The sequence below is a fragment of the Artemia franciscana genome, chromosome 4, assembly GCF_032884065.1.
Source record: "Artemia franciscana chromosome 4, ASM3288406v1, whole genome shotgun sequence".
Classification (NCBI taxonomy): domain Eukaryota; kingdom Metazoa; phylum Arthropoda; class Branchiopoda; order Anostraca; family Artemiidae; genus Artemia; species Artemia franciscana.
This window is the reverse complement of record NC_088866.1, coordinates 50,724,062-50,736,201: the sequence shown is the minus strand read 5'-3', so window position 1 is coordinate 50,736,201 and position 12,140 is coordinate 50,724,062. Positions and strand designations below refer to the sequence as shown.

The 12,140-nt window shown below is 35.0% G+C and overlaps 1 protein-coding gene across 1 annotated transcript in view; it reads right to left on the bottom strand.

Moving 5' to 3' along the window:
• The window catches only part of LOC136026549 (unconventional myosin-XV-like), a 365,167-nt gene extending 354,610 nt beyond the window's left edge, over positions 1 to 10,557 (bottom strand). Inside the window, exon 1 of the mRNA XM_065703235.1 lies at positions 10,326 to 10,557. Within this exon, the coding sequence (XP_065559307.1) occupies positions 10,326 to 10,332 (7 nt within the window). The 5' untranslated portion in view covers positions 10,333 to 10,557. The remainder of the gene's footprint in view (positions 1 to 10,325) is intronic.
• Between the last annotated feature and the right edge of the window lie 1,583 nt (positions 10,558 to 12,140).

Genomic DNA, 12,140 nt, shown 5'->3' with positions numbered 1-12,140 from the left:
AATAAAAGTTTAAAAGCTATGGAATAGGTTATAGAATAGACTATGGAACTCCGGGCAATCACAGATCAATACGACTATGCCTCTACAGGATTTGGTATTGGTTAAAAATTAGAGAAAAAAATCTCTAATTTAAAAAATAAGAAATGCGACCGAAAAATAGTAAAAATAGGCTCACAAGGCTAAATATGTTTGGATGTAGCGGGCCCCAAACTTAAAAAAGAAACACTGGTAGAGCAGAAAAAAGAGTTTAAACCTATGGAATCAAAATTTAACTAATTCTTTTCTGTCACTTGTTTTCAGAATTCAGCGACAGTGACAAAAATGTGAAATTGCCCTAAGACTTTGATACAACCAAAAGCTTTTTTTTGGAAACAATGGCTTTCTAATTTTTTTCTTTTTAATATCCTTGGTACTTCAAATATGTTGTATATTGGTCTTGTGGCTATATTTTTGGAAAGTTTCGTCAAATTAGGTTCAAGCTTAATCCAAGCTTTTACGATTTATCAAAACCTCAAAAGGGAGATGTTAACGACTCTCTGACTAGTGCATTACAAAGAAGGTTTATTGAAAAACATGTCATGGTCTTAATTTCATTGAGGGTGGAAGAGGGGGCATTTATTTTCTACAATTAATTTTCAGCCGATCGTCAGGCGATTGTATAATATATCAGCAGATTTACAGCTAATGTAACAAAGATGGATGTTGACATTTCTGTCAATGCCATTTAGTTTGCTTAAGTATCCCCTCCCAACTACATTAGTGGGTGGAAATATGCAATTTAAATATTCTGTATGTGTTGCACACTATTCTATATTTCAAAAAGGATCTTATAGCTTTAAAAAAATAGGATTTCGAAAAATCTCGAACCTCCTCCTCCTGGGTAAGACTTAAAAAAAATGAGGATGATTTTGAAAAGAAGAGCCGTTACACGCACGTACGAACGATTTAATTTTGGGGAATGTGCAATTATCAGAGCCCTCAAAACAGAAAAAGGGATAAAAAATGGAATATAAACCGTACAGTTCTTCAAATATGGGGGGGGGGGTCCAAAATAGCCTCTAGTTTCCGCGTGTCTATTCTAATTGATCAAATACATATTCATTAATATTTGGTTTACCGATGACTGACTTAATCACACATAATTACTGAGAAAAAAAAATCACGCATAAAAAAAATCTAAATATGAAAGTCAAAAATATTAACCTAACTACCTTGAAAATTTTTAATAATTGGTTTTTGCTACCACATTTATGCATTACTTTTATTACTTGCTTGCGTCCTTGGAGCACAGATTTAATTACTAACAAATTAGGAGAAACTACGGCGTTCCTGCGCTAAAATTACTCAATTCTCAGTTTTCTTGATTTACTACATTTATATTGTAATTGGTGATTAATAACTGGTAATTAATTATTACCAGACGACAATACAGTCACACTTGCTGATAAAGTCGAAATTACGCAAAGGGAGCAGCGCCAATTTTAAATCAAACAGTTCGTGGTAACGAACTGTAGTAAGGAGCGACCCGGCTCAATAGTAAACGAAACTCTAAAAAACGGAACTTCGATGCTAAAAGATATATCAAAAGAATCGGATTTTTATGCTGATTTTAAATATATAAGTTTCATCAAATTTAGTCTTTGTCATCAAAAGTTACGAGCCTGAGAAAATTAGCCTTATTTTGGAAAATAGGGGGTACCACCCCCTAAAAGTCATAGGATCTTAACGAAAATTACACCATCGCATTCAGCGTATCAGAGAACCCTATAGAAAAAATTTCAAGGTCCAATCTACAAAAATGTGGAATTTCTTATTTTTTGCCAGAAGACAAATCACGGGTGCGTGTTTATTTTTTGTTTTGTTTTTTTGTTTAAGTGACCAAAAAAATTGGAGGGCACCTAGGCCCCCTCCCACGCTCATTTTTTCCCCAAAGTCAACGGATCAAAATTTTGGGATAGCCATTTTGTTCCGCATAGTCGAAAACCATAATAACTATGTCTTTGGGGATGACTTACCCCCCACAGTCCCTGGGGGAGGGGCTGCAAGTTACAAACTTTGACCAATGTTTACATACAGTAATGGTTACTGGGAAGTGTACCAACGTTATCAGGGGGATTTTTTTGGTTTGGGTGTGGGGTTCAGGGGAAGGGGCTATATGGGAGGATCTTTCCTTGGAGGAATATTTCATGGGGGAAGAGAAATTCAATGAAAAGGGCGCAGGACTTTCTAGCATTACTATAAAAAAAAAACAATGAAAATGTAAACATGAAAAAGTTTTTTCAATTGAAAGTAAGGAGAAGCATTAAAACTTAAAACGAACAGAGATTATTACGCATATGAGGGGTTCTAAAAATACTCTAGCATAAAGAGCGAGGTATTTAGGAGGAGATAAATACTTCGCTCTTTATGCTAAAATTTTTTTAAATAATTTCAACTATTTATTCTACGGCCTTTCTGATTCAGGGGTCATTCTTAAAGAATTGGGATAAAACAAGATTTAGTGTGAAGAGCGAGGTATTAACGAGGGGACCAACCCCCTCATATATATAATCAAAAATATAAGAATATAAAAGTTTGTTACGTAAGTTAATTCTTAAGTTACAAATTTTTTTTACTAATAAAAACGTTCGTTAAAAATAAAAGATCTAGTTGCCTTTTTAAGTAACCGAAAAATTGGAGGGCAACTAGACCTCCTTCCCCACCCCTTATTTCTCAAAATCGTCTGATCAAAACTAAGAGAAAATCCATTTAGCCAAAAAGAATTAATATACAAATTTCATTTTTATAATTTATGTACGGAGAGCCAAAATCAGACATGCATTAATTCAAAAACTTTCAGAAATTAAATAAAAAAACAAGTTTTTTTAAATGAAAGTAAGGAGCGACATTAAAACTTAAAACGAACAGAAATTACTCCGTATATGAAAGGGGCTTTTCCTCCTCGACACCCCGCTCCTTGCGCTAAAGTTTGATTCTTTCTCGCAACTCTACTTTTAAAAACAATAAAAAACTTTAGCGTAAGGAGCGGGGTGTCGAGGAGGAAAAGCCCCTTTCATATACGGAGTAATTTCTGTTCGTTGTAAGTTTTAATGTCGCTCCTTACTTTCATTTAAAAAAACTTGTTTTTTTATTTAATCTTATTCATAATTCAACGAATTAAGCAATGTTGAACTTCCCAGCCAAAGAATATGGAAACTTATAGAAATTGCCAGTAACGAATAAAAAAAAATCAGTAACACCATCTAGCGTTTGGCGATTCTGCTTGTTCCAAAAGCTCCACATACTTCGTCTTTTCAGGTACTTTAAATTGGGAAAGCGGAATTATGTTACCAGTAAAAGTTACCAGTTTAAAAGTTAACTGGCCTACTGAACCTGCCAAAACGTTTCTTCAAGCTAGCCTAGGCAGAATATGTGCAAACTATTTCTTTGCTTAAAACATATAATAAATTAAAATATATAAAATAAATATATATATATATATAATATACAAAATAATATATTATATTATGTAATATATATTTATAATATAATAATAATATATATTATATAATAATAAAATAAAATATATAAATAAATTAAAACATATAAAACTATTTCTTGAAAATATAAAATACTAGTTAAGTATCAGCTTCAGAGAAAATTTTGGCTTTAATCCTATAATAGTTTTGACTGATTATATCAATTAATCAATTTTGTTAGAAATTTTCTGCTTTTTTAATAAAACGGCGAGACACTACACTTTTAGTAAGCCAGTGGTTTTTAATTTCAATCTTTCCAGGTTAAATCACCAAATACCTATCTCATATATATTTCTCGTCTGCTTTGTTCCAAGTATGAAATTTTGGCTCCCACGTAACTGAACCTATTTAAATCACCTTCATTCAACTCAGCCCTAGCGAATCTCAGCCCCTTTCACCTCAACCTCCAGTCAATTCAACCCCAATTAAGTTAAGATTTTAGGCATACTTTTTTAATATAAGAAAGATAGAACCTTAGAATAGCGGGTTTTTTTTATCTGTAACATGAATATTGAATAATGTTGGTACAAGTTTTTCAAACCAATTTCTTTTCATTTGAATATTTTGCTTCTGCAGCACAAGACAATGTTACCTTATTAAATAGAAAAACACGTTTTTTTTTGTTTTTTGTTTTTAACTGAAAGTAAGGAGCGACATTAAATCTTACAACGAACAGAAATTATTCCGTGTATGAAAGGGGCTGCTCCCTCCTCAACGCCCCGCTCTTTACGCTAAAGTTTGACTCTTTCTCTCAACTCTACTTTTTAAAATATTAAAAGACTTTAGTGTAAAGAGCGGGGTGTTGAGGAGGGAACCGCCCCTTTCATATACGGAGTAATTTCTGTTCGTTTTAAGATTTTTTGTCGCTCCTTACTTTCAGTTAAAAAAACTTGTTTTTTTATTTAATTTCTGAACTTTTTTGAATTAATGCATGTTTTGAATTTGGCTCTCCGCACATGAACAATTACCAAAATTTGTATATTATTTCTTTTTTTGGCTAAATGGCTTTCTCATAGTTTTGACTGGACGATTTTGAGGAAAAGAACCGGGGGAGGAGACCTAGTTACCCTCCAATTTTTTGGTTACTTAAAAAAGCAACTAGAACTTTTAATTTTTTACGAACGTTTTTATTAATAAAAAATATACAGAACTTACGAATTAACTTACGTAATGAACTTCTATATTCGTATGTTTTTATTACGTATATGAGGGAGTTCGCTCCCTCGTCAATATCTTGCTCTTTACACTAAAGCTAAAATTTTATCCAAATTCCTTAAGAATGACCCCCGAATCACAGGCCGCAGAGTAAATAGTTGAAATTACTAAAAATACTTTAGCGTAAAGAGCTAGGTGTTAGGAGGAGGTGAACCCCTCATATGCGTAATAATTTCTGTTCGTTCTAAGTTTTAATGCTGCTCCTTACTTTCAGTTGAAAAATCTTTTTCATATTTATTTTTTCATATTTTTTTTAATAACGCTAGAAAATCCTACGCCCCCTTCATGGAAATTCTCTTCCCCTATGGAAAGATCCCCCACGTAACCCCTCCCCTCCCAACCAAAAAATCCCCCCGAAAACGTCTGTACACTTCCCTATAACCATAACCATTACTATATGTAATAACTAGTCAAAGTTTGTAACTTGCACCCCCTCTCACGGGGACTGTGGGGGAGTAAGTCGTCCCCAAAGACATAGTTATTAGATTTTTTGACTACGTTGAATTAAATGGCTATCTCAGAATTTTGATCCGGTAACTTTTGGAAAAAATGAGCGTGGAAGGGGGCCTATGAGCCCTCCAATTTTTTTGTCACTTTTAAAGGGCACTAGAACTTTTAATTTCTGTTAGGATGAGCCCTCTCATGAAATTCTAGGACCACTGGGTCGACATGATCACCCCTTGAAAAAACAAAACAACAAAGAACAAATTAACACGCATCCGTGACCTGTCTTCTGGAAAAAAATACAAAATTCCACATTTTTGTAGATATGAGCTTGAAACTTCTATAGTAGAGTCCTCTGATACGCTGAATCTGATGGTGTGATTTTCGATGACTTTTGGGGGGTGTTTCCCCGTGTTTTCTAAGATAAGGTAAATTTTCTCGGGCTCGTAACTTTAGATGGGTAAGACTAAACTTGATAAAACTTATATATTTAAAATTAGCGTTAAAATGCAATTCTTTTGATGTCACGATTGGTATTAAAATTCTGTTTTTTAGAGTTTCGGTTACTATTGAGCCGGGTTGCTCCTTACTACAGTTTGTTACCACGAACTGTTTGAATATCAAGGAAAGCGCATGTCATTTATAAAGTTTGACTTTTTCATCTACAAGTGTGAGTGCAATAAAGTTTGGGCATATTTTTTACCATGGTACTTAAGTATTATACCGACCACATTGTTGTTCTTTATCTGTTTAAAATCGGTTCCTTTTTATGCACTCGAAGATAAGCAGATAAGCCTGAGTGAGATAAACTACTGTGCAAATATATTTTAATTAAATATTTAATACACAGAGTTAGGTTAGGTGTTTAACATAACGTATTCTGGGTAGTCTGCTTTCCATAATTCTCTGTTGTAGTTTTCATAATTTTACAACTAAAGTATTATATTTTCATCATTATTTGCTATATTTCATTATGATTAACTTAAATACACTTCTTGAGTGTGGTCGGTATAAAACACAACTACCTTTACAATTATTATATCAACAATGACACAGCTTTGTGGGGACGCAGATTTGAGCTAAATTCTAGCAAATAGAAGAAGAATTTTAACATGAATACCAAACAGGTATACAGGAACTTATTTCAGTTAAGCATTCAATTAAAAGAAAAAAAAAAACAGATAAAAACTTCGACTCTGTCATAAACGTTTATAAATAAACTAATTGATAAATATTTGTTATGCGTTTACATTTTGTTCAAATAAAAAAATGGTTAAGGACCAAACAGATAAACACTAAATTATTACAGTGAGGCATCCAATAAAAAAATATTTTCTATAAAAAAAACTGATTGATAAGTGTTTCGTGATACTAAGGCCGTATCCAGGGGGGTTTACACGATTTGAGTCCCCCCTAAATGTTTGTCCGACTCATAAAAAAAGTAATAAAAATGAACGTAAACAAATTTTTGATGATTTTTCTTAATTTTTTTAACCCCCCCCCCCTAAAAAAATCCTGGATACGGCCCTGCGTGATGTGTTTTAATGTTGTTCAAATAATGAAAGGGAAAATATAAAAGAGGTATGAATTTAAAAAAAATCGAAAATTGCCAAAAATACAGAAAATTAATGGAAAATATCGTAAAATCCATGACTGTTTCGTGGGGTCAGAAAAGCCCGAAATCGTCTTCCCACTGTCTACGCAAAAACAATCACACCTATTCTGGTTTACAGTATGGGTTGGCAACGTTATAATGAGGGGTTTTTAGATCCATTACGTAGACATCATTTGTGTCACTTAACAACGTGGTGAAAATGTAGTCTTCGAAAGAGCTTATATTTAGCTCATTTGCAACAGCCCGTAATAACTGAAAAAAGTTCTCATGTAACTCAATCCCTCCGTTTAATTCAACCCCAATTCAGCTCAACCCTCATCCAACTTAAACCCGTGCAATTAAACCCTCATTTCACTCAACCCCTAAACACAGGGGCGAATTTCCAGCATTTTTGTTTGGGGGGCAAGAGGGGTCCATATCCAGATAGTCGAGGGGCATGGGATACATAATAATTTTTTCTCCATATTATTAGAGGCAACTTACCCTACTCCCCTCCCCAAACGACATCCCTGCCTATACAACTCAACCGCCATTTAACTCAACCTTCAAGCAACTAAATCCCGTTTAGTTCGATCTTCTTGCAACTCAACTGTAATACAAACCGTGCAACAGGTTATATTGAATGGGGGTTTCACTGCAGGTTGAGTTAAATGGGGATTGACTTAAACAGGGATTTAGCTGAATGAATGTTGATCTGAACAAGGGTGGAGTCGAGTGGGTCGACAAGAACAGGTTGAATTACACACACGTCATTGACAAAACATAATTACAAGTTAAAGAAGTTTGGCAGAAAATATTTTATTTACATGCAAATGAAGATTTCCTAATGATTGGAAATGAGAGATTGGAAATGAACGATAGGAAATGATATATCCCTTTCACTGAAGTGAACAAAAAAAATATTAGGAAAGACTAATATGCAGCAGCTTTGGTTCAGAGTTGCAACAGGCTAAATGGAAAGACTAATATGCAGCAGTTTTGGGTCAAACAGAGTTGCCACAGGCTACCTGGAAAGACTAATATGCAGCAGCTTTGGTTTAGAGTTGCAACCGGCTACCTGGAAAGACTAATATGCAGCAGCTTTGGTTTAGAGTTGCAACAGGCTACCTGGAAAGACTAATATGCAGCAGTTTTGAGTCAAACAGAGTTGCCACAGGCTTCCTGGAAAGACTAATATGCAGCAGCTTTGGTTCAGAGTTGCAACAGGCTACCTGGAAAGACTAATATGCAGCAGTTTTGGGTCAAACAGAGTTGCCACAGGCTACCTGGAAAGACTAATGTGCAGCAGCTTTGGTTCAGAGTTGCAACAGGCTACCTGGAAAGACTAATATGCAGCAGTTTTGGGTCAAACAGAGTTGCCACAGGCTACCTGGAAAGACTAATATGCAGCAGCTTTGGTTTAGAGTTGCAACAGGCTACCTGGAAAGACTAATATGCAGCAGTTTTGGGTCAAACAGAGTTGCCACAGGCTACCTGGAAAGACTAATATGCAGCAGCTTTGGTTCAGAGTTGCAACAGGCTACCTGGAAAGACTAATATGCAGCAGCTTTGGTTCAGAGTTGCAACAGGCTACCTGGGAAGACTAATATACAGCAGTTTTGAGGCAAACAGAGTTGCCACAGGCTAAATGGAATAGGTATATTATTTTTTTCAACCTAGCACCAGTTTCCACTCTTATAAACCCTCGCTATTATTCGGTATTGGCTAAAATAAAGTTTGTATTTAAACTTTGAAAGTATAATCAACTACAATAAGTCAAAAAAGTGTTTTACATAATTGTGTTTCCTGGTGTGGATAAGGCTCCCTCTCATTAGGGGGTCGCACTTGGAATCTCTATATTTTATCTATTTACATAATTATGAGAAGGAAATGATCGAAATTATCAATGTAAGGAGTGGGTCACTCTTGACTTGTTGATATTTAAAATATTAATTACCTGTTATCACCTCGCAAATATGTCTGGGGAAGGCGCACTCTCTGGCTGGAAGCATTTTGGTCCATGACGCCCTTGGGTTACTATACTTTTTTCCATATTTTGCATTCAATTATTTTTTTCAGATGAGCCGGACTCAAGAATGGTTAAAATGAGTTTTTATTGCCTTCCATTTTCCGATCATCTTTGTCTTGGATTTCAGACTCCCTGGATTCCAGCCCTTTTTGCAATTTTAATACGTACCAAATTAATTATTTTCAGTAAAAATGTACATCAAACGCACACTATCGCAACTAAACTATATTCAACTTTTCAACAAAAAAGGCTTAACAATTAATTCATTATTCTAATACTTTTCTATGGGGATTTTTATAGGATTATACTTAATTACATTCGATGTCAAATGTCGACATTTGTGCATCAGTCAGAAGGGGTTCTGACTTAATCCCCCAAATCAAAATGCCTAGGTCACTTTTAAGAGTGGAAACTAGCCCTAAGAAGTAGAAAATATTGCCTACAAATTGGAGCCGTTTATTTAGAAACTGGGTGAATAGAAGAGGGATGGGGTGAAAATCAGTTTTGTCAATTCTCATCTTGGACATACCAATCAGGCTAGGCTAGCCAATTAGAGCTAAAGTGTGTGGAGCTCAACTGAATGAATTTCCAATAATTTTATGTCTTTCCCTTTTCGAAAGATATAGATAATGCACGGGCGCAGGATATTTATCGAGGGGAAGGTGGGGTAATCACAAATGATATTTTGAATAAGAAGCGCCAAAATATTTTGTATGGGGGGGTTGGTGGCACCTCCCTACGCACGCGCAAAGGTACAATGCATAAAAAACATGAGATAATACACTTTTATATCAGAATATTGTTATTTATAGTATGTTCAGTGTCATTTCCATTGTTGCTGCGCTCCAGTCCAACCCCCTCCCCTATACCTGGATATACCTAGGTTATATCCCCAATTTTTCTGATTTTCATGATGCAATTTTTCAAATTAGTATTATTTGTCTTTGCGACCCCAGCGTTGAAGAGAAACACACGCACAAAATATTTCGAACCATCAAAATCGAAAAAAATGGTTTATATAGCCCAGGACTATACCAACGCGTTATATGGGAGGGGGAGGCAGTATGTAGTTAAAGTGGAAGCAGTTATGTGTATTCTGAATGTAATAAATCATGAATTTCCTTATTATAGTGCTTAGTTCAGAACAGTGGCGTGTATTCATGAAAATTTAGGAGGGGAGGGGGCAATTTATTTTTCCAAGATCTATGGGGGATACTTTTTTTTAACTGAAATACCAAAATAAAATGGGTTTTTCAATGTAAATACCAGAAAAGGTGGTTCTAAAGTCTAAACCCCTCCCCCCTTATTGACACCCTGAGTCAGAAAAATCCTACTCTGTTCGAATCTTCTAATCTAGTAAAACTAGTCATATCAAATTTGAATACAAGAAGATTCCCTAACAACTCAACAGAAAATCTTTCTTTCTTGATTTCCTGGCCCCTAGTATTTGATTGCCAATAAAGGTAAGTCCAAAAAAAAAACCACTTAAAGCATAATGCGTGAATGAACATATCAGCTAACTGACCGCTCATATTTGGGTATATCCAAACAAAATTAACTTGAATCCCCAATATAGAGTTCCATTCACATAAATCACATTCACTCCTAAATCTCACAGAATATCACTCTTTTCATCACACATGTATTTTATCCTTATACAGTGGTCACTATTTCAACAATATTGCGTCAACATAACAAATCCGCTTTGGGTAGCATGTTATAGCTAACTGGTACCAAGTTAACTTACACCTGCATTCTGACGGGTATTCTTTTGCATAGGAATTTAAGACTGAATTCATTAGGTGTGGATATACCTTGGGCACTAATTTCAAGTTCTTCAGGTTATGTGATAGATATTAGTCAAATTAGGTAGCGTTGACATTTTTTATTGTGACCAGTATCTTTAAATTCATCTAATCATCACCACTATCACCATTTGATATTTTCGAGCATCTTGGATATTGGATAGTTATCAAATACAGTATGAAAATGTTCTCAAAGGAAGGATCAACAGACAATTGTAGATCAGAAGGATCAAAGAGTGATTCGACATACATTGCTTTGTTGATTCCTATACCTAAAGGTCGTATCTGACATTTTCAAGTTTCTGAGATAATTGCTAAATACCGTTTGGAAACTGTTCTCAAAGGAGAGATGAAAATGATCAAAGAGTGATTCAACATGCATTGCTTTGTTGTTTCTGAAATAATTGGCAAACACCGTTTGGAAGCTGTTCTCAAAGGGAGGATTAGCAGACAATTTTAGATCAGAAGGATATAGGAGTGATTCAATATGCATTGTTTTGTTGATTCTTATGCCTAAAGGTCGTACCTCACATTTTCAAGTTTCTGAAATAATTGGCAAATACCGTTTGAAAGCTGTTCTCAAAGGGAGGATCAGCAGACAATTTTAGATCAGAAGGATCAAAGAGTGATTCAACATGCATTGCTTTATTGATTCTTATGCCTAAAAGCCGTATCTGACAGTTCCAATCCTCTGAGATAATTGGCAAGTACAGTTTGGAAGCAGTTCAGGATTAGCAAAGAATTGTAGACAAGAAGGTTCAAAGAGTGATATAACATTTATTACTTTGTTGATCCTTATGCCTAAAGGCCGTATCTGATATTTCCAAGGCTCTGAGATAATTGACAAATATAATTTAGAAGTAGTTCTCAAAGAGAGGATCTACAAAGAATTGTATATCAGAAAGTCCAAAGATTGATTCGACATGCATTGCTTTGTAGATCCTTATGCCTAAAGGCTGTATCTGACTGTTTCAAGTTTATGAGCTAATTGGCAAATATCCTTTGGAAGCAGTTCTCGAAAGAAGGATCTGCTGAGAATTGTAGATTAGAAGAAGCAAAGAGTGATTCGACATGCATTGCTTTGTAGATCCTTATGCCTAAAGGTCGTATCTGACTTTTTCAAGTTTATGATATAATTGGCAAATATCCTTTAGAAGCAGTTCTCAAAAGAAGGATCTGCAGAGAATTGTAGGTTAGAAGAAGCAAAGAGTGATTCGACATGCATTGCTTTGTAGATCCTTATGCCTAAAGGCCGTGTCTGACTTTTTCAAGTTTATGAGATAATTGGCAAATATCCTTTAGAAACAGTTCTCAAAAGAAGGATCTACAGAGAATTGTAGGTTAGAAGAGTCAAATAGAAGAGAATCTGCTGAGAATTGTAGATTAGAAGAAGCAAAGAGTGATTCGACATGCATTGCTTTGTAGATCCTTATGCCTAAAGGTCGTATCTGACTTTTTCAAGTTTATGATATAATTGGCAAATATCCTTTAGAAGCAGTTCTCAAAAGAAGGATCTGCAGAGAATTGTAGGTTAG